Below are 23,348 nucleotides of genomic sequence, written 5' to 3' on the forward strand. Positions count from 1 at the left end.
TTCATACCTTGAAGAAGAAATGCAAAGGAAATGCAAATGAGTTATCTTCAATAGTCAGTATATAAAATGAGTCAGTATATAAAGAAAGTATCTTGGGTCAGATTCAAAGCTCATTAAAATCAACTGGATTCTTTCCATTAACTTCAGTGGGCCTTGGATCAGGCTTCCTAGAGCCTCACAGAAGCAAGGCACTGCATTCTCTGTCCCCAAGAATAGTCCTTTTCACAAGAAATCACTGATTTGACATTGACAAATACTGTATATCATCACATTTTTCCTAATTGTGGCACCATATAATCTCATTTTCCTTTTCTCCTTTCTTTTGCTGAAGGCAATTACGCTGGCATAGTTTCCAGATCTCTCATGGCCCGAGCCACTCTGCAGCATCCTTACAGCTCAGTAATCAATCAGCAGCCCAACTGAATCTACTGCAAAAATTTTCCTTACTTCGCCTTACTGCTATCATGGAAAAATACTGCATGTCAAACAAACATGGCTGGACATGGTAAGTGCATTATGTGTCTCACAAAGCAGATATATTTAGAAGGAAATTGTTTCTCCCAATTATATTATTATCATTCCACTAACCTAGCCCCTTTCATCTGAGAATCAGAAAGTAATTTTAGTCCGTAGTTATATAGTGAGTCAGTGGCAAAGCCAGAAATAGAACCCAAGAGGTCTGATCCACCTCCCTGCTCTAACCACTAGACAACTCACCCTCTCTCTAATAGCAGCCAAGTACCAGAAAAATAAACAAGAAGAGTAGGAGTGAATAATTACAAAGAGGAAATTTTAAAATAAGGTTCTCTAAAACTAAAGTTGTGGTTTGAAAGGAGCAGCTGCTGGTCGTACATCAAGTATACATGTTTGTTTTATTGTTGTTTTTTATATTAAAAAGGAGTGATTAGCAGTGGGTAGGTGGAAGTTATCTAGAAAATATTATTCTCCTGTATATGCAGTAATGATAATAATACTTCACAGTGAGACAGTGCTTTGCACCTTCAAAGCACTTTACAAACATTAACTAATCCTCACAAAGCCCCTCTCTGAGCTTGACAAAATAATTAAGGTATCTCCAAAGGTATAAATGGAGAAAGAGAGATGAGAGGTGAGGAGCTAGAGTCACAAAAGGACTTAACTCCCACGTTAGGTGACTAACACCAAAATGTCGGCACCACTGGCATTCACAAAACCCCTGCTCAACTGCTGGCTAACCCTGGAGGAGCCTAAAGGTCATTGGCATCTCAATTTCCACCATTAAAAGTTTCCTAGCTGCCTAAGTTTCTGGCTCTGGGCATGCACACAGCTGCCTTAGTCTAGATGCCACGGTGCCTAAATCCTAGTGGGATGCTGCAACTAGGCATTTCCTGGCCTAGCTCAGCCGTGGGGCCCAATCCAGTAGCTGTTCTCAAGGTCTGTCTAATGTTACACAAAACAGACTGTATGAGGCAGGGAGGCAGCAGCCTCTTTTATAAAATGTATCCCACTGGTCAGGGAACTCAGCTGAGGTGTGGGAGACCCTGTTTCTATTCCCCACTCTGCATGATGGGGAGAAGAGATATGCACTTGGTACTCCTGCCTCTCCAGTAAGTGTGCTAGCCAGTGGGCTCTGGGGGATCCTGATGTAGGGCTCTTTCTCAATCTCTCCTGTTGAAGCTGTTCCACTGTGTACAAATACATAAATATTCAGTGGGCCAGTGAATGATTCTGTAGTCCAATGGTTAGGGCATCCGCTGAGAGGTGAAAAAACCCTGTTCAAATCTCATTCCCTCAGGCAGAGGGAGGAGTCTCCCACATCCCAGCTGAGTGTTAAGGTTAAGGGTTCTTCCTCCAGCCATCTTGTGGTGAGTTAGGCACCTTTCCTGAAAGAACCCTCCAGAAGAGGGTTTATGGCTGTTGATCCCAAGCAAAGATAGGTGCCTCCCTCCAGCCCACAGTTAGAGACTAACTCTGAGAGGCATGCGGTTTAGGACATACCCCTCTGGTCAGCACCTGCTATTGGTTGGTTTAGGGATCTCCCTGTTGAGCATGCTGGCTTCTGTGAATCCAATTCTTAGGATCCTAACTCTCCCCATGCCTTGTATAAGAAGCCTTGACACCTAACTCAGCTGTGAATTCCACAAGGTGTCAGGGTACCTAAAAGTTAGGCACTGAAACGCTTGGCATTGCAACTGCTAATTCTCCTTTGGGAATCTAGCTCTAAGGGACTTACTCAGGGCCACAGAAGGCGACTCGGTGTCAGAGCTGTGATTAAAATTCGGCAGTTTCTGGAACTTGCTGATTTGCGCAAAGTAGCTCTCTCTCCTGACAAATATTTTCAGTGATCACATAGTTGATCTGTAAGGCCCAGATCCACAAAGATACACAGCTGTTTAAAACCCAGACTTAGGCACTTAAGTCCCATTTTTAGGCCCCACTGCAATTCACAAAAATCCTGCTCAGCTGCCGCTTAACCCGGTAGATGCGTAAACTTACTCGGTGCCTAAATTTTTGCTGCAAAAGCGCCCTAGAATCTTAAGTTTCTGCTTTGGAGCATGCATGTTGCTACCTCACTCTAGGCACTGTATGCCTGTCTCCCACCTAAGCCCCAGAGCAATCCACAAAGATATGGCAGCCCAATGCAGTAGAGGCCATCTACTGGATCAGCTCCCATTCCAAATCTGTCTGGAGGAGGATGAGAATGTGGTGCTGGTAGCACCCACCTTATAATCTTTAGCCCAGTGGTTAAAGCACTCACCCAAGTTCAATTCCCCCCTCTTCCTGACAGGGAGAAAAGATTTGGGCAGGGGTCTCCCAGGAGTGCTCTAATCACTTGACATCACCTCTTCCAGCCATTTTGTGTGAAGTTAGGCACCTGCCTCGCTCATTCTCACAAGGAATGACTTAGGTGCCTAAGCCTCCTGAGTCCAGGAGAAGCGTTCTTGGCTATCACAAGCAGAGATCGGAGTCTCCCTGCAACCCAGAGTTGGGCATCTATCTATGGGGGAGGGGGCTTAGAACACACCCTCTGGTTGGCATCAAGGTGGCACCCCACCTAACATGGGGGGTTTTGTGCATTCTTAGACACTTCTATTTCCCCATTCATTGCATAGGGAGTCTAGGCACCTGCCTTAGACTTTGTGGATCTCATTGGTGTTCGTGTGATTTTCTAGGTGACTAAAAGTTAGGTGTTGGGTTGCTGAGCATCACAACACCTACGTTTCTTTGTGGATCTGGGCCTAAGTTTTCATGCTCAGCACTATAGACAATTGGAATTACAAGTAGCTGTGGTGTTGTTTCCCAAACTCCTCCAGTGGGTCATTTAGAGTCAAACGTTAACTCCTTCTCACGCAAACTACGAAACCTCCGGCCATGTTCATCCATGTTTTAAAACTGCTGAAGCCAAGATTCCCACAAAAGGGAATCTGGCCTCTTGGTCTCTTTTCCACCATCATTTATGGGAGAAAGAAAGTTCACTAAGTTTAGTTAATTTGCATGACCAGAAATCAATTGAGTTACATCAGGGATGCATTTGCCACATAATGGTTTCTCACTGTAATTCATTACTGTAAATTACTGGTCAACAGAAATGCTAAATCACAAAGCTGATATGATAGAAATCACTGGACCCATTAAAGAAATGAACTCGCGCTCTTTTAGATACATCTTCCACTACGTTTTGTTGTGCTGCTCATGCCCATCCATGCCAGACATTTTGAAGGCAAGCATACAGCCACAGGCAATCTGCTGGGAAAGGCTCTCAAGAGACCATAAAATGTGTTGACTTTAAAGGATTCATATATCATGTATTAGAAAGGAAACTTTTATTCAGCTGTCTTTATCAAAGAGGCTGCCTTCAGAGTTACTGGCTTCCCTCAGTAATGTTAGCCAGTAGGATCATGTAAGTACTCTCACAGTTTAATGCTAATGGTGTGAATTTCAGGTCTGTGCCAAAGTTCATGAAGAGGATGAAAGTTCCTGACTACAAGGACAAGAATGTCTTTGGTGTGCCTTTGATAGTTCATGTCCAGAGGACGGGGCAGCCCCTTCCACAGAGCATGCAACAAGCACTGTGCTACTTACGCAGCAATTGTCTAGATCAGGTATGGACTTTACATTCCTGGCTAAATTTCAAAGGGTTTTTAAACCACAGTCTAGTGACTCGCATAGCCTGACTGGCTGAAAAATGTATCAAGCCAGTTGAAATGGTTTTACTGTCTAAACATTTTATTTTGCCAGCCCACATTAATGCCACACCATTCTAGAGCACTGTGCAGGTTATGGTAGCACTGGACAATGACTGACATATTACTAACACCCCTTTTGTTGCTGTATTAACTCACTGTGCAAGGGACATAGCTATTATATCTTTATTGTTCCTCCCCTAAAGATAGAGCTCTATGTATATGTGTATACATAGCAGGGGGTTGGACTAGATGACCTCCTGAGGTCTCTTCCAAACCTAATCTTCTATGATTCTATGATGCATGGTCACAGCACATTATTAGCATGTAAATATGCCCAATGGTCTGTGATGGGATGTTAGATGGGGTGGGATCTGAGTTACTACAAATAATTCTTTCCTGTACTGGCTGGTGAGTCTTGCCCACATGCTCAGGGTTTAACTTATCGCCATATTTGGGGTCGAGAAGGAATTTTCCTCCAGGGAAGATTGGCAGAGGCCCTGGAGGTTTTTCGCCTTCCTCTGCAGCATGGGGCACGGGACACTTGCTGGAGGATTCCCTGCACCTTGAGGTCTTTAAACCATGATTTGAGGACTTCAATAACTCAGACATAGGTTAGGGGTTTGTTACAGGAGTGGGTGGGTGAGATTCTGTGGCCTGCATTGTGCAGGAGGTCAGACTAGATGATCATAATGGTCCCTTCTGACCTTAAGTCTATGAATCTATGAATCTATATTGTGGCTTGAGAGCTCAGACAGCAAGTTGACATTTTGTTCTGCATTGCAACAATGCTTGCCCAGTTTTAACATTGGAGCAGCATGTTTCCCACATGCCCCAAGGCCCACTTCTGAATTTTCCAGAGTTTCTGCTCCTTGCTCTGCTTGTGACATTGTGCTCGCTGCAATAGATCTGATGTTGTGGGAATGGCCTAATGAGAGTTTCAGCACTATGGGCAGAAATGGGAAGATAAGTAGGGGCAGGGAGGAAATCATTCCACAACTCAGTGTAGCTAAGTTCTCATTCAGCGCCCATCACCATGGTATCTGGGCTTGTATAGTGAGAGTGAAAGAATGCGGGAGCAGAGAGCAAGGAGGTGAAACAGGGCTGGATTAAGTAGTGGAGTTGGGGGAATGGAAATGTGTATAGGAGAGTGAAAAGGAGAACAGATGGAAGGGAAAGAAAAGGGAACAGAGAGCAAAATAGAACAACAGAGACAATAGGGAGAAATGAGGAGTAACGGGGGAAGAAAGTAGAAAACAAAAATAGGACAGAGACCAGAAAAAGCAAAAGCAACAGAGAAAATCCAGCCAGGAACAGCATCTCTTGTGACACGGACAAGTCTCTGCTTCAAGAGGTCACTGGAAGGTGTCAGAGCAATAGGAGAAAGTCAGCTCCACTCTCCTAATGGTAGAATTGAGGAAATATTAAAAGGTAAAGGTAGAGGGAAGGGTTTAACGTCAAAGTGCTTCCAGACTGTGAACATTTAAAAACATATTTGTGCAGAGACTTTCGCCCAAACCCAGATATAGGATTTCAAATGTTCAGTTAATTCAGCTTTTGCACTTGACACCTCCTCTCCTTATCCCGTCTAATTCAGAATCAGCTAATGCCTGCCCATTGGCTTCATTAGAGACCTAAGCAGCTTTCAGCACCTCCCTGTACAATGCATGTAGGGAGCTAGCCTAGAGCCCTGCACTTCTGGGTCTGCCACTGTATGTACTTAACAGAGTTGCAGTTGTTTATATATATGTATAAATTGTAAAGTATGGCCATGGGCACTTGAGATAGTTATGACTGTTCTGAGATGAAGTAAGGAAATTCAGGCCTTTAAGGATTGAACATGATTATTCAGATACAACCCTGATAAAGAGAAGTCTCTGTGTCTTTCTTTGTTGGCTGAGCTTTTTTTTCTATCCTACATCAACTGTGCACTTGCAGAATAGACTATCCACAGCACATGAAGAAAATAAAGAGAGTGGGATAAATTAATCTCTGGTGTAAATCCGTCCGTGTGTTTATGGATCTCTTGTAGTTACAGGATACATCTCTAATACTGTGGGAGAGATCCTGAAACACCTGCTTTTATGAAACCAAGAACTACCCCCTCTTGATGAATTAAGCATTTTTCCAAAGAAAGGGAAATAGAAGTAACATCATTACACAATAGTAGAGATTAGCAGTAACTGGATGTCAGGCACCAGGAGATAGTTTTGATGAAATTTGATGTCTGACCTCTGATTCTAACATAACTGTGAATTTTTAAAGGTTGTTTATGCCAGCAAGGAGTCTTTGCCCCAAACACAGATGTTTTGCTTCACATTTGTCCAGCACGCTCCAGAGTTTTATACTTTTAACAGAAACAATTGTGGCCATGAGTCTAGTACAGGGGTCGGCAACCGGTGGCTCGCGGCTCGCCAGGGTAAGCACCCTGGCGGGCCGGCCCGGTTTGTTTATCTGCCCCGTCGGCAAGTTCAGCCAATCGCGGCTCCCACTGGCCGCGGTTCGCGGTCCCAGGCCAATGCGGGAGGCAGGAAGCCGCGGCCAGAACATCCCTCGGCTCGCGCCGCTTCCTGCCTCCCGCATTGGCCTGGGACCGCGAACCGCGGCCAGTGGGAGCCGCAATCGGCCAAACTTGCCGACGCGGCAGATAAACAAACCGGGCCGGCCCGCCAGGGTGCTTACCCTGGCGAGCCGCGAGCCACCGGTTGCCGACCCCTGGTCTAGTATATTCAATACACCAGGCTAGGGGAGCATTCAAAAGGGAGAGAAGAAATGATGGACAATCCAGATAAAAAGAGCCAGTCACTTCCTTGTATTTCATTGTCAGATCTAAAGGCAGCTTTATCTCTGAATATAAACATAATCCACCAATGTGCACACAATGCAGATTTCAGTTCTGTAATTTCTATATATTACTTTAGGTTGCAAACATCACTGACATAACTCACTTATATAACTTTTCCTAGACATAACAGAAAAATCTCAAAGCCGCTATTTGCAATCTGACACTGTATTCTACTAACAAAGTAATACACAGCATGCACAGAACTACATACAGTTTAATTTACGAAAGCCACATCATCTCTATATTAATCATCAAAACATTTCAGTATATGACCATTGAACATGGAAGGACTTCAAGAGCATCCATTATTTGTTCAGGATGAGGATAGCTACGTGGGCCTTGGAATGGAGGCTGCAAAGATGAGCATAGGATATTGCATGTCTGAACTGCATATTTAGTTCCTTTCATGGTTGGAGTTGGTGGGATATGCAGTCCAGTAACCTTGACTCCAAGTTAACAAGACAAATATAACTACCTATACACAACAGGCAAAGAGGAAGCAAGCTTTATAATTTAAAGCCCAAATATGCCCACTTTATTCTTTTTATAGATTTTCTCAGTATTTCACCTCTTCTCCTATAAACTGAAGAAAAACAACAGGAATACTTCCCAAATGGAACAACAGAAATTCACTTGGGAATAAATATGTGGTTCATGCTCAGGAATTCACCTCAGGGGAATTCCACTTCCGAGAACTACTGTAAAAGGACAGCACTGCTGTGAAGGCACTAACAGCACTCATTTTAAGAATTACCACTTCCTTCAGAATAGAAAACAAACAAGATAAAAATGTATCTTAGTGTCTCTACACAAATAATCCCTCTGCTTTGTAACTACTAGGTTTTTCAGTGGAATTTGAGGAAACTTCCGGGAGCAGAGAACAGGAAGGGGAAAAATAGATTTAGCATGTTAATCCTACCAGGATGTCCCAGTCTCTTGACACGTAGTATATTACTTAGCTGAAGATCCTGTTGTCTTGTTAATCTTCAAAATGATAAGCCAGATTCTCAGCAGGGGTAAATCAGTGTATCTCCATTAAAGTCAACTAGTTATGCCAATTTACACCAGCTAAGGAACTGGGTCATAATTTTTAGGCAATGTTATACCCACATACCTTCTGACCTTTTGGTGTGTGATTTGGTATACTAGGGAAGAATTATTAGGTGTTATAGTCCTACAGCAAGAGTATGTAGCTGTTTATGATTTCTCTTGTGAACAAGTCTACTGGCATTTCCACTAATGTAAGAATCTTGCAGTTGCATGAAATCTTGTTGTTATCTACAATAGTAAAACAAGTAACACAACTTCCTCAGTAAGCAAAGCCTCTTGTAAGAAATACTTGAAAGAAATGGCTGTTTAACCAACCCAACATGGCTCCTGGGGTTTAGGTGGGTCTGTTTCGAAAATCAGGAGTGAAGTCCCGAATCCAGGCCCTTCGTCAGATGAACGAGAGCTCCCCTGAGAACGTCAGCTATGAAGACCAATCAGCCTACGATGTGGCAGATATGGTAAAGCAGTTTTTCAGGGACTTGCCAGAACCTCTTCTCACCAGTAAGCTAGGAGAAACCTTCCTCCATATCTATCAACGTAAGTAAAATGGTGGTTATTCTGAATGTTACCGAAGTGTCAACCATGGGCCTGATTCATTCAACTAACTTCAAAGGGCTTTGGCTCAGGCAAAATATGATTGGTGCTGTACACAGCACAAAATAAAGACAAAATAAAGACAGTCCCTGCTACTAGAGGCTTTGGCTGAGATTTTCAAAACTACCTAATGGGATTTGGGCATGCAGCTCCCTTGACTGTCATGGAAATTGGGTGTCCAAATCCCACATGCAGCTTTGAAAATCTCACCCTTCCAATCAAAAAGAAGCACACAAAGAAGATGAGATGCACAGGGAAAGCCAGAGGAGGAAATAACCTGAAACAGTTTATATTATAATATCATATTTTAAAAAAAAATTATTGACCCACTTCATCTTGGTAAAAGTCTTTGGAATGTGGAGAGGATGGCGACTTGGCCTTCAAAATGAGAATATTAACATGAAATGAATTTTCATGAGGATATAGCTTTTGAGGGTTTGCATTTTCATTATATCTACTAACATTTATATGTACTCTAGTATCATAGTTTAGAGCCCAAACTTAAGTCCTGTTAAGAGATCTAATAGGGGAAGAAAAGCTTAAGGGTTTTTTCTTTTAATTTCATTCCTCAGCAATGTCTGAACCTCAAACAGATCAGAAAGATATCAGTGCATGTGAGCCGGAAAGTGAAACTGACAATTCTAGTCTAATTGTCCAAATTAGGGGAGGAACCAAAAGTAAACAAACAGTGGAAATAGTGAAAAGTAAATTAACAACTAAAATGTTCTGTTGTAGGAATTTCAGGTGATACTGAGAAGAGAGAAACCGTTTTAAAATACCATATGAGCCTAGACTTGTGACCTAATCATTGACCTATACTTCCTCTTTCTGCTTTCATTCCCAGAAGCTGCAGGGTCACACTGAACTTCAGGCACATTTCATAGCACTTTATAAAAAGCACCTGTAATTATTTGCACCAATAAAATTGCTCCCATAATTACTTGCATCACCAAAATAGCAGGCTAAGTAGAGGATATATCTAATTCCAGGGCCATATTTTATGTTCTCACATGACTCTTTAATAGAAGTATGTGTTCTAGCCATTGTTTGATGAAAACTGGGAATGCTCCTGTGTTAACACAGGAGGGGAGGCCAGTCAGCTGTCACATCTAAATGCCCACGTCTCTAAAAAGCACGTATGGTTTCAGAGTGTGGAAGCTCATATAAAACTACAAAACCAATTGAAAAAAATCTCCTTTTAGGATGTTGCTAGGCCTTGTAGGAGCTTCTGTTTTGGGGAAGTCAGATGTATTTTATTTATAACTAAAGCTGGCCCCGTAATACTCTAGTACAGCACATAGAGAAAAGATTTAAAGAAGGAAATTGCGATATTCCACTTTGTGGATCAGCCTTTTACCATATTCTTTTGGTTAGGAAAATGTCATTTATGAAAATGATAGTAAAGCCTCCATGTACAGTATATATAGGGAATAAATGAATTCCAGGGGACAGTAAGGCTAAAGAGCTTAAGCCTGTACTGCTGGGAGAAGAAGAAATGGCTCTAGGAAGGATTTCTTTGAACTGTGTGAGTAACTTTAAGGACTTCAGTATGGATCTGTTTAAAACAAAGCAGTAACAGGGAAACAGGTGGGCTTTCCTACATATTGAGAAACAAAGTTTAGATTAAAAACATGCAGGATTTTTTCCTCTGTACATTCAACAACATTTATATTTCTCTGCTATAGGTAGTACTGGAAGAACCACACTTTCTGGATCAAAAAAATAAATAAAAATGAACCGTTACTTGAGTACCTGCGGTATCTCATAAAGTGTGGGGTTAAATCAGGGGTAGACGAACTATGGTCCAGGGCCCATCAGACCTTTTGATCCAGCCCTTGAGCTCCCATTGGGGAGCGGGGTTGGGGGCTCCCCTCGCTCCGCACATGTCATAGCTCTGCATGGCTCCCAGAAGCAGGGGCTCCATGTGCTGCCCCTACCCCAAGCGCCAGCTCCACAACTCCCATTGGCCGGGAACTGTGGCCAATGGGAGCTGCAGGGGTGGTGCCTGCGGACGGGACAGTGCGCAGAGCCACCTGGCCACACCTCCATGTAGGAGCCAGAGGGGAGACATACCACTATTTCCAGGAGTTGCTTGAGGTAAGTGCCGTCTGGAGCCTGTCCCCCTGCCACCCTCCTGCACCCCAACCCTCTTCCCCAGCCCTGATCCTCCTCCCACCCTCTAAAACCCTCAATCCCAGTCTGGAAAACCCTCCTGCACCCCAACCCCCTTATTCCCAGCCCAAAGTCTGCACCCCCAGCTGGAGCCCTCACCACCACCACCCTGCATCCCAACCCCTTGCCCTAGCCCAGAGCCACCTCCTGTACTCTGAACCCGCAGCCCGGAGCCCCCTTCCCCACACCCCAACCCCCTGCCCCAGCCTGGAGCCCTACCCTGCACCCCAAACCCCTCATCCCCAGCCCCACCCTGGAACCTGCACCCCTAGCCCAGAGCCCATACCCCCTCCCACACCATAACCCCCTGCCTCAGCCAGGAGCCCCTTCCCATACTCCAAACCCCTCTGCTCCACACCCCACAGCCTCCTCCTGCACCCCAAACTCCTCATCCCTGGCCCCACCCCAGAGCCCACACCTCCACCCATAGCCCTCATCCTTCCGACATCCCAACCCCCAGCCCAGATACCCCTCCCGCACCCTGAATGCCTCATTTCTGGCCCCACCCCATAGCCTGCACCCCTAGCCGGAGCCCTCATCCCCTCCCGCACCCCAACCCCCAATTTCGTGAGCATCCATGGCCCACCATACAATTTCCATACCCCGATGTGGCCTCAGGCCAAAAAGTTTGCCCACCCCTTATTTAACTTTGGGAATTTTTGTTCATATGCATGTAGTTTACGTAATCACCAAAACTGAGGTTCGGAAGGATTATTTTCCCCATGACATACTGACAAGAACTTGAGGAGCTGGGACACTGCTGATATATCCAGAATGGTTGATTTCTGTGATTGCAGCGGGATGGGCATATCACAGTTCAGACTGTGCTCAGTTACCCTATACTTGGCATAGCAGTGGTTTATGTTACTCTGCTTAACCAAAACGCCCAGTTAACTGAAGTGGCATCCCTCAAGGTTGAATTGCATTCTTCATTATGTGCCAGAATCCAGTGGAGGGAGGGATGAGGCAGTAGCGTAGCTGGCGGGATTCAGCGGAAGCAGACGCTTCCCCTCAGGCCGGCAGGCACAGAAGCGGCGCCTGCCGGCCGGCGCTGCCAGCCACACAGCCACAGGAGCCGCGGGGCGGCAGCGGCAGCCCGGCATGGAAGCGGTGCCTGCCGGCTGGCGCTGCCCACCACACAGCCAGAGGAGCCGCGGGGCGGCAGGCCAGCGCGGAAGCCGCGCCTGCCGGCCGGTGCAGGCACAGCCAAGCGCTGGGACAGGAGCCGGGGACAGGCGGCAGCGCAGGAGGGAAGGGGGGGGGGGGGTTCCGGTCTGGGGGCGTGGCCAGAGGGGGAGCCAAGGGGGCGTGGCCAGAGGGGGAGCCAAGGAGGGGGTCTTTTTTATGTTTTTTGCTCCCCCTTCACTGAAAACCTGGCTATGCCACTGGGATAAGGGAAACATTGCACAGACTTAGCAAAGATTCCTCTGAGTTTTCTGAAGGTTTTCTGTGTCCCTTACAACCTCTAGAAAGTCAGGGTTGTACTATATCAATTTACCATTTTTTGTCTGAAACCTTTTAAAATAAAGTGGTTGCATGAGCTTTCCAAGAGACAGAACTTAATAGCTTGCTGTTACATCAATGGTAACTCAGGCTTTGCTTTTCTTTCATAGGGTTATATATAATGTATTAAACACCCAAAGGAGTTCTCTTAATCCAACCTGAGGAAACTTATGGTAGCTTTAAAAATAATTCTGTCCAAGATGCTATTCAAGCATATCCATTACTACTTTCATTAAACTCTTCCTAGGTTCAGGACATAAGTGCAAGCATTTCCCCAAGCATTCCTAATGCTTTTTGAACTGCTCTCCCAAGGGCAGAAAAAGCATAGAAAATAGCATTTAATGCTATGGCACTAAGTACTGTTCTCACATCATAAACTCTAAATGAAGTACGGTCTCCTTCTTAGAGACCCACCTCCTCAGGGACAGAGAAGGGTAGTAAAATAGGTTAGACAGGCGATGCAGTATGGAAAGATAAAAAATATAATAGCACTTAAAAGTTTGGACTCAGTCCTCCTTAGTACAGGTCGGTATTCACTTTCCAAAACATGGAAGAGTAGGAGCGAGCAAGCTCAGAATATGTAAGAAAGAAAAGCTCAGGTTTTCATAGTCTGACATTTAAAAGGTGTTTTCCCTGTCCAAAAAAAGTAGTCACCACAGTGTGAGTTTCTGTGTTCACTTTATTACGTTCCAGTGTCTTTACATGATGTTATGATTAACCCCATTGAATGACACTTGATTTTCCTCAGATGTTCCCAAAGAGCAGAGACTTCAGGCCTTGCAGGCAGCCATCATGTTGATGTCAGATGAAAACAGGGAGGTTTTGCAGACTCTGCTGTGTTTCCTGAATGATGTCTCCTCTGTAGAAGAGAATCAAATGACTCCGATGAATGTAGCTGTGTGTCTGGCCCCTTCCCTTTTCCACCTTAATATATTAAAGAAGGAAAGCTCACCAAGGTAAGTAATTGTCTTGGCTGTCCCCTTATCTTTTACAGAAAGGGCTGGAATTTAAAACTTAAATAATATTGTATTAACACGATACTTTTGATGTTTAGACCAACATTTGGGGTGAGATTTTCAAAGGCGACTGTTGACTATCGCACCCCAAGATTTGGGCATGCATTCTTTGAGAAGGCATTACAGAGCCAAAAGGGCATTTACACACAGAAAAAGTCATTTAATTCTTGCACCAGTAAATGCCTATTTTCATCTCTAAATTCAATGTGTGTGTGAGTATGTTTTGTAGGGGTAGTTTTGACTTTTGAAGGCATCAAGCCTGATTCTGCTGCCATTGGGCGTCAATGGGACTGTAGACGTGCCCTTCCTTGCTCTTGGTACAAATCTGTCAGAGACCAGTCCTTTGCAAACCCCAGTGCTTTTTATTTCCTTGTGTGCGTTTCCACCACCACCTATATACAGTTCTGTACACTTCAATATTACTCAGGTAGCCACCTGGGGAACAGCTAGTTCCTGCAGCTAGGTGGGAACAGCAATCCCCACCTCCTCCCTTTCCTGTTCCTTCCTGCTAGCTTTATAGGCCTCCTCCCCATAAAGCTCACAGGTGATTACCTTGCAGCCCTTTAATGAGCCACACCCTGCCAGCTCCAATTACTTCCCCTTTTTGGGAGCTGAGCTAGCAGGGGGCTGGTTCAGTGCCTCTGAGGCCAGCACCCTGTTACAGACTTTTGCCATTGACTTCAGTGTGGAGAAGATAGGTCCACAGTTTTGTGGGCATGGCTTTTAACAAGCACATTTTCAGGGCATGGTACAAGGTTGCAGACACACAATTCCTGTCAAAGTCAATGGGTATGTTCTGGCTTAAATCCTGCGCAACCCCAAACTTCACCCAAATCATTATTAAAGAGGCATCATGGGAAGAAGGGATACATTAGTTAGCATTCTGCTAACTGGAAAATTGAGCTCATTTCAGGCCATGTTCCTGTGGTTCATAATATGGTGAATATAGATTAAACAGGGCTTAGATCCATCCAAACATTGGTGGCCCATCTAAATGTCCCCTCTGCATTCCCTTCCCATCCCTGCCAAAGATCTTACTATGACCATATTTGGAATCTGTTCAGATATATGGGTCTGGAAAAGTCTCCTTGTAGCCAGTGCCTTGCCAAGCATTTTAAATGATGACAGGATAGAATACTGGGCATATTTGTTGAAGGTCTGTTGCAAAATGTATGATATGCAATGTATAACATCTTTAAATGTTCCTGCTTTTAACTTTGGCTTGAGAATATTTTAGGTAAACACTTTTCCTTTGGAATCAAAAAAAGGTTTTGTGTGGCCTGAATGATCTCTTAGAAATTTAAATTTAAAAAGGTTTTCTCTGTGGCTATGAGAACATTGTGCCATTACGTTTACTTTCATATTAAAAAGATCCAGCTCCTCTTACCTGAGACACTGAATTCAATTACAGAGTAATACAGAAAAAATATGCAACAGGAAAGCCAGATCAGAAGGACCTCAGTGAAAACCTGGCAGCTACTCAGGGACTTGCACACATGATAATAGAATGCAACAAACTTTTTGAGGTGAGTGGAAGACTCAGTATTATTCATGGAGGCCACTGTACATAAAAGAGCAGCCTTTGAAATATTTACAATTTAGACTTACATTTTCTCTCTCATTTTAGCTTAGAGGGCCATGGTTCCTAACTTATTTATAAGCTTGTTCCATCTGAAGTTTATTTCTCATTTCTTTTTGACCGTCTCCTTCTACCTTTTCAGAGATGCAGATATTAGCAACATTAGTTTATGATCCTTCTGGGTTAACAAATTTTACTTTATAGTAAAATCTGTTGTTTTAACATTTAATTAGTTATATGTTTTAGTATCTTACTTTTTAAAAAAATCCAAAAGGGAGCTTACATATGTTGTTCTGTATGTAGTGTAACAAAGCTGTCGTTGCCTAGGATTACACAGTGATTCCTGAACTACATGCACTGGCACTTCCCATTTCAGGGATAGAACTTGTATCCTCCTGCTCCAAAAGTACATGCTAGTTTTCTTTGAGCTAAAGGAGAATCGCTATTAGCACTAAAGGGCCTTTGACGTACAATTGAACAGTCTGACTCCATCCAGTAGAGAGCTGTGGTACACAGACACACTGGCTATTATCGTATCTTGATATCTCATGATTAACAGTAGGCAAAGATAGCAGTGGGTATCTGCTTTCATAGATTCATTGTGCTTGTGTACAGGATAATACATCATGCTAGAGAATGCTTCTCTTAAAGGGCAGTTCTCAAAATAAGCCTCTACCTCTAAGTTTTACCTGCTTTCTTTGGAGCAGGTCCCCCATGAGATGGCAACCCAGTCTCGGAACTCCTACGTGGAAGCTGAAGTGCATTGTCCAACAGTGGAGGAACTAGGAAAGCAAATGGGTGAAGAAGGAGGAAATTACCAAATGTACCTTGAAAGTCTGATGCAGAACCTTCAGAAAGAAGCAAAAGAGAAATTCAAAGGATGGGTCACCTGTTCTAGCATAGAGAACACAGACCTCGCCTACAAAAAGGTAATTTCAAGAGATGTGGAAGAATAAAAAACAAATTTAAAAAAAAAATCTAATCTACCCATTTCTATCTATAGGTCCCATTGGTTCATTACATGGCTGAATAAATAAATGCCTTTACTATTTTTTAAGTCTTCTACAGGCAGGTAAATAATAATCTTGGAGGGGATGGGGGGAAATCTGTTAAAACTTCCTATATAAATAAATAGTTAATAGAAATGTAACATGGCAGTGATCTATGTACAGGTCTCTCGCAACTTACGCGCATTTAACATGCGCGATTTTAGCTTTACGCTGTACGGCCGGAGTCTGGTGGGCATGGCCTCAAGCGGAAGAGGTGTGGCATCAAGATTTAAAGGTCCTGGGGCACCAGTTGTGGCTGGGAGTCCCAGGGCCTTTAAATCACCCAGGGGGCTCCCAGCTGCAGAGGTGGCTGGTAGCCCCTGGGGCGAACTAAAGGGCCCGAGGCTCCAGCCACCGTGGAGCTCCAGGCCCTTTAAATGCCGGCCCCGGCCCATCTGCCAAAGCTACAGGTGGGATTTAAAGGGCTCCACCGGGCTTCCTGCCGCAGTGGAGCCCTTTAAATCCCACCCGCAGCTCTGGCGGCCGGGCCAGGGCGGCATTTAAAGCGCTCCTCCGGGCTCCCCACTGCGGAGGGAAGCCCGGTGGAGCCCTTTAAAACCCGTCTGCAGCTCCAGGCAGGATTTAAAGGGCTTGGGGATGTAATTTTGCGTATATGCGGTTTTCACTTTACGCACTAACCACGGAACAGAACCCCCGCGTAAGATAAGACTTGCCTGTATGATATTCCTGGAAGTGGGCACACAGAAGCCATAGTAAGGTCTCAACTAACAGGCAAAGGAAGTGATAAAGCAAACCGTGAAAAGATAGAGAGAAGAAAAGAGGAAAAATAGATTGTATTACTTGAGTGAGTTGTTTGAGAAGGGGATGGGTAACTTTCCTGGCCTTCTGCTTCTCCTGCAAACAGGTCACTGGAACACAGTAGAGAAAGTTTTCTAAAGCTTGAGGAGATTTGGAAGGTGAGGGGAGGGGGTGAGGGGAACTTTGTTAATGTAGATACAGTATAGCTTCCTGCCTGTTCTACCAGGGTAGTCCTGCACAGTTGTTGTGAAAATGTTAGACCTATGATTTTAGGATAATTTTGTCACCACTCTATTCGGATGGAGGCTTTCCCCATTACAACCAGGGGGAAGTTAATATTAACAAAGGGGAAGGAATGCAAGCCAAAATAGGGAAAAACAGGTTAAAGAATATTTAGATAAGATAGACATATTCAAGTTAGCAGGTCCTGATGAAATTCATTATAGAACACTTCAGAAATGAGCTGAAGCAATCTTGGAATCATTAGCAATTATCTTTGAGAACTCCTGGGGGATGGGTAAAGTCCCAGAAGACTTGAGAAGGGTAAACATAGTACCTGTCTCTAAAAGGGGGAACAAAGAGGACCTGGAGAATTATAGACCAGTCAGCCTAACAATCAGTTTGTAAGCATCCTAAGGAAAATAGGGTTATCAGGAATAACCTGCATGGATTTGTCAAGAACAAATCATACCAAACCAACTTAATTTCATTCTTTGACAGGGTTACCAGCCTAGTGGATGGGGGGAAGCATGACATAGTATATCTTGATTTTAGTGAGGCTTTCGATGCAGTCCCACATGATGTTCTCATAAGCAAACTAGGGAAATGTGGTCTAGCTGAAATTACTATAAGGTGGATACACAACGGGTTGAAAGACTGTACTCAAAGAGTAGTTAACAACAGTTTGCTGTCAGACTGGGAGGGTGTATCTAGTGGGGTCCTACAGAGGTCAGTCCTAGGTCTAGTACTATTCAATAGTTTCATTAATAACTTGGATAGTGGAGTGGAGAGTGTGCTTTTAAAATTTGCAGATGACACCAAGCTGGGAGGGGTTGCAAGAACTTTTGGAGGACAGAATTAGAATTCAAGATTACCTTGACAAATAGGAGAATTGGTCTGAAATCAACAAAACGAAATTCAGTAAAGACAAATGCACAACTACAAAATGGGGAATGACTGACTAGGTGGTAGTGCTGCTGAAAAGGACCGGGGGTTATAGAAGATCAAAAATTGAATATGAATCAACAATGAGATGCAGCTGCAAAAAAGGTTAATATCATTGTGGGCTATATTAAAATGAGTGTTGTATGTAAGACGCGGAAGGTAATTGTCCCACTTTACTTGGCACTGGTGAGGCCTCATCTGGGTACTGTGTCCAATACTGGGTGCCACACTTTAGGAAGTATGTCAACAAATTGGAGAGAATCCTGAGGAGAGCAACCAAAATATTAAATAGTTGAAAAAACCTGACCTGTGAGGAAAAGTTAAGAGTGCATGTTTAGCTGTGAGAAAAGAAGACTGGGGTGGGGGCTGTTAAGGGCTGTTATAAAAAGGACTGTGATCAATTGTTCTCCGTCTCCACTGAAGGTAGAAAAATAAGTAATGGACTTTATCTGCAACAAGAGAGATTTAGGTTAGATATTAGGAAAACCTTTCTAAATATAAGGGTAGTTAAGCTTTGGAATAGACTTCCAAGGGAAACTGTGGAATCCGCATCACTGGAGGTTTTTAAAACAGGTTGGATAAACACCTGTCAGGGATGATCTAGGTTTATTTGATCCTGCCACAGCACGGGGGCTGTCCCTTCCAGCCCTGCCTTTCTATGATCTTGGGCTCTCTGTGGCTTTCTCCCCACTACGGTGCTTTATCAAATAACAGAACTCAAGGGCCAGTGAGCAGATTTTTTGCTATAAAAGCTGTTTTCCTACTTTTGGGGCCCCAGAAAAAGGAACCTTTATCCATCCAGACACAAGAATGAGTCATCATGTCAATTACTCTTGAAAACTCTGGTTAATGCAACTCCACTGATTAGCCAAAAGGGCAAATCCTCTGTACACAGCATCACCTCTGATTGCGCAAGTGTTTCAGATTGAACATGGGACTCTTTCAGGGCAATCAGAGTTTCAGGTGCTGGGCTAAGAAATCAGTCTTATTCTAATCATGTTGTATATCACCTACCCTTTCTTCAGTCCCTTTTACCAGCTATTTTTCAAAAATTCTATGACCTCTTCAGGGAAAAATCCCATGTTCTACTTAATATCTTTGAGGTAGGAACTTTGGAACAAATTGGCATCTCAGTCCCACCAATATAAATAGAGTAATGCCAGTGCTATCGAAGGATCTAATCCAGATTTATATTGGTGCGAGAACAGAATTTAACCTACTGTCTCATTTTTCTGTTGTGTCAGCACATGTATATTTCTATATAAACAAATAATATTGAACATGCCTGTAAATATAAATGCTGTGAAACTTCATCTTAAACTTGAGCTCTGAGTCCTCATTGGAAATTCTTTAATCATTCCACACCGAGAACATATTCATAGCTCCAGCATTTCCATTTTTTCTTTATTGTTTACTCAAGGTTGGAGATGGCAACCCACTCAGGCTTTGGAAAGCTTCAGTGGAAGTTGAAGCGCCCCCATCAGTTGTACTGAATCGAGTTGTAAGAGAACGTCACCTTTGGGATGAGGACTTCTTGCAATGGAAGGTCGTAGAAACTCTGGATAAGCAAACAGAAATCTACCAGTATGTATTGAACAGCATGGCACCCCATCCTGGCAGAGACTTTGTAGTTCTAAGGTAAACTTTCTAAAGGCACTCTTCTAGCTTCTTCTCCACAAGGAGTTTCTGTTATTAGAAAGATCTGGTCTTATATAGTTTTCTCCTTAACATTTATTCACTAAGTATACTATGTCATCTACATATAGGCTGTAATATTTTATTTCTCAAAGTGAATTTAAAACTATGCACTTAGAGCATACTGATCTTTTCCTCAATGACATTTGAGCAACAGTCTTGCAAAACCCATGTATTAGAACATAAATATTATTCATTCCTTAGGACAGATGCCTGATAATAGCTGCTCTCAAAATAATGCAGATATAACCCAACTGTTTTTTCTCCTGCTTTTGCCATGCTGTTTGGAGAATGGTGGATCTCACATTTTGCTTGAGTTTGACGAGTCAGCTATTTAGCAGAAAAAATGCTAATACATTTAAGTTAAGGTTACTAGATAACATTTGAAGTTGGAACATTTGTAGACCAAGAAATGCTACCATTTTTTTAAAAAAGCTAAATATTTAAAAGTATGGAAATGAACTATCAATGGAAGGTAGATCGATATTCATATATCCTCCCTGTTCATGCAGTGTCTCAAATAATTGTGTATGTGTAAATTAGCTCATTGGACATCCCAAAAACAGCCTTAGCTCTGCTCATACACAACCTATAAACAAGAAATCCTCTTAAATGCACCTGCCCTTTGAAACATTAATGGTTGGTTCTTGGCCCACTCATCAGGGCAAAAAACTGGAATGGTGTGTAGAAAGATTTCAGCGACAGAAGAGCTGTCCCTAACTCAGCCATCAGCTGTTGAATGTTTCCTTTTGATTGATTGTGTGCATTATTGTTCTGGGCCTCTGCTTTCTCTTATTGGAATGATATGCCACTGAAATGATATGCAGTTTTGACAAAGGAAATGATCCAGCAAATCAGAATTGCATTAGGGAGAAAAATGATGGAAGGTAATAGAAGAGCCCAATGAAATATAATTATATCAATATATCCCTTTTATTGTTAACTTTTGTATTCTGTCAGAGAATAGCAACTTGCAGACATTATTGGTATAAAGGAAAGAACTACTGGAATTCCTAAGAGAAGTTTAAAAATACTTTCTGTAATTTCTTTCTGATCAGAAAATATTAGCCTGTACATTACACATTTTCCTTTGCCTGCTCAAGATTTACTGACTGGGCTAAATTCCTCCCTGGTATAACTCTATGAACTTCATTTCATTTACAGCAGAGATTAATTTGGTCCACTGTGGCGTTCCCTCCTTGCCCCAAGAAGATTGCATAGCAGCAGTCAGGGAGGTTTTTAACCACCTTTATTCTGGGTCATATTATTTTCCTTTCAGTTCACCATACGTCACAGTGTTTTATGTTCCTGAAAAACCCACAGTGCAGTCACATCCATCAAACAAAATCTTGAGAACAAGTTTTCATTCTCGTCGTTAACCTAGCCAGGATGTCTCAGCAACACTATTGGATTTCACTGACTGAAATATATATATATCATAAAAGAGAATCCTGGCTGGTTTATGATGCGCTGAAAACAGGTAGGTGAGACCAAGCAGTAGGCTTGTTGTTCACATCCTTTGATTTGAGTTGAGGCTGGAGCTATGTTAACCAATTAGATTGCCTGACCTAATTAATGCACCTTGATTGGCAGCAACTGAGTTCAGTGAAATTATTAACCTCTAGAGAAGTGAGTTATTCACTTTACAGGACTGCTAACTTCAATCTCGCCTTCAAAATGTTCGTTTTATGCTTTTTAAATTCAGAGCTATCATTGAAAGGTATCAAAATGTTTCTAAAAGTGATAACTGGGATATGTGGAAGAATGCATATGTCTGACTTTACATTTTAGAATGAATGTGAGCCATAGGGGGGGGAAATATTGATATACAGCAGGGCCACCCAGAGTGGGGGGCAAGTGGGGCAATTTGCCCCAGGCCCTGGGCCCCACAGGGGCCCCCATGAGAGTTTTTCAGGGCCCCTGGAGCGGGGTCCTTCACTTGCTTTGGGGGCCCCAGAAAACTCTCGCGAGGCCTGGGCCCCCGGAGCTTCTTCTGTCGAAGACCCCAGGCCCCCTGAATCCTCTGGGCAGCGCTGATATACAGTACTTTGCACTTATATAATACCTTTCATCAGAGGATCTCAAGAGGTTCAACATTAATTGATCCTCACAAGTACTGTACTACAATCTCTTTATTTGGAAGTTCAGGATTTTTTTTACATAACTGCACTCAAAACCCAAACAATGTAAAACTTTAGAGCCTACAAGTCCACTCAGTCCTACTCCATGTTCAGCCAATCACTAAGACAAACAAGTTTGTTTACATTAAGGAGAAATCATGCTGCCTGCGTCTTATTTACAATGTCACCTGAAAGTGAGAACAGACGTTTGCATGGCACTGTTGTAACCGGCATTGCAAGGTATTTACATGCCAGATACGTAAACATTCGTATGTCCCTTCGTTCTTCAATTTGTAGGTGTTAAAGTTTTACATTGTTTTGGTTTAGAGTGCAGTTATGTAACATAAACAAAATTCTAGATTTGTATGGTGCACTTTCACAATGAAGAGATAGCACTATAGTACTTGTATGAGGTGAATTGAAAATAATATTTATTTTGTTTATTTTATTTACAGTGCAGATATTTGTAATAAAAAATAATAAGTGAGCAGTGCACACTTTGTATTCAGTGTTGTAATTTAAATCAATATATTTGAATGTTTAAATAAACATCCAAAAATATTTATAATAAATGTAAATGGGCATTCTATTATTGATTAATTGTGACTATTTTTAATCCTGTGATAAATTGTGATTATTTTTTAATTGTTTGACAGCCCTACATAAAACCATGAATCTGTGAATCAACCAAACTTTTGGAGTCTAGCTCTTGCTTTCTGCACTGTTCAGAGCTTTCATTCTTTCTCTAAATGTGATACTTTCTTAAATGTCTTGTGACAGAACATGGAGGACAGATTTGCCAAAGGGAGTGTGCACACTAGTGGCCATCTCTGTGGAACATGAAGAAGCTCCTCTGATAGGAGGTGTACGAGCAATTGTGATGGATTCTCAGTATTTAATAGAGCCTTGTGGCTCCGGAAAATCCAGGCTGACGCATGTCTGTAGAATTGATCTGAAGTAAGTACCATACCTGCAGAGAGCAGATCAGTGACATCCCCTCAGTAAACCAAAAATCTCTAAGCTTAGTTCAGCAGGGTTAGCCAAGAAAGGGCAGTTGTGTGTTCCTAGTAGTAATACAATAGCTGCAGTATTTCCTGTATGCAGTTAGTGTCATAGTTTGTAGGGATTTAATGCATTTTTTGAAATAGTGTTACTTTTAAAAGATGAGTGAAGCAAGATAAGAACTAAACTGCTGTTCTCGTCCAAAAAATGACTGAAAATGGCACCTTCTTCCTGAACTGGTCTGCTCTCGGTGTGTATTCAGGGTCATAGTTGCTCACATTAGTAACAAAAATATGGCTTTACTTCTGTTTCCTCCTGTTAGACCTGCAGCACCAACACAGCTAAGATAGTGAGAGGCAGATTTTGTTTCTTAGTATGGTTTATTAGCAGCATTGTTTACTAAGTTCTGCTCAGTTATGTTTATGCAAAAGTACTGAAGGCCATGTGGGTTTGTTAGTTTGAAGATCATGAGGCTGCCCATGAGCAAGTGGGGTCCTAACTTGGCCTGGAGAACTGTTACTGGTTCTGATGTATAAAAATGAAAGAACCAGGTTGAATTTGTAGAGATGGCAGTTACAAGAAAAAAAAATTCTAAGCCTAACACAATAGAAATAATTGAGAAGCAAACAGAGAATCC

At 42.8% G+C, this 23,348-nt stretch overlaps 1 protein-coding gene across 7 annotated transcripts in view; it reads left to right on the forward strand.

The window, feature by feature from the left end:
* Nucleotides 1-23,348, forward strand: part of STARD13 (StAR related lipid transfer domain containing 13) — a 518,446-nt gene that overhangs the window by 492,235 nt on the left and 2,863 nt on the right. For all 7 annotated transcript variants that reach the window (XM_045016174.1, XM_045016165.1, XM_045016200.1 and 4 more), the window contains 8 exons: nucleotides 332-505; nucleotides 3,923-4,082; nucleotides 8,397-8,595; nucleotides 13,076-13,283; nucleotides 14,755-14,869; nucleotides 15,630-15,851; nucleotides 19,315-19,532; nucleotides 22,490-22,666. In XM_045016174.1, the coding sequence (XP_044872109.1) occupies nucleotides 332-505; nucleotides 3,923-4,082; nucleotides 8,397-8,595; nucleotides 13,076-13,283; nucleotides 14,755-14,869; nucleotides 15,630-15,851; nucleotides 19,315-19,532; nucleotides 22,490-22,666 (1,473 nt within the window). The remainder of the gene's footprint in view (nucleotides 1-331; nucleotides 506-3,922; nucleotides 4,083-8,396; nucleotides 8,596-13,075; nucleotides 13,284-14,754; nucleotides 14,870-15,629; nucleotides 15,852-19,314; nucleotides 19,533-22,489; nucleotides 22,667-23,348) is intronic.

The sequence above is a fragment of the Mauremys mutica genome, chromosome 1 (assembly GCF_020497125.1).
Source record: "Mauremys mutica isolate MM-2020 ecotype Southern chromosome 1, ASM2049712v1, whole genome shotgun sequence".
Classification (NCBI taxonomy): domain Eukaryota; kingdom Metazoa; phylum Chordata; order Testudines; family Geoemydidae; genus Mauremys; species Mauremys mutica.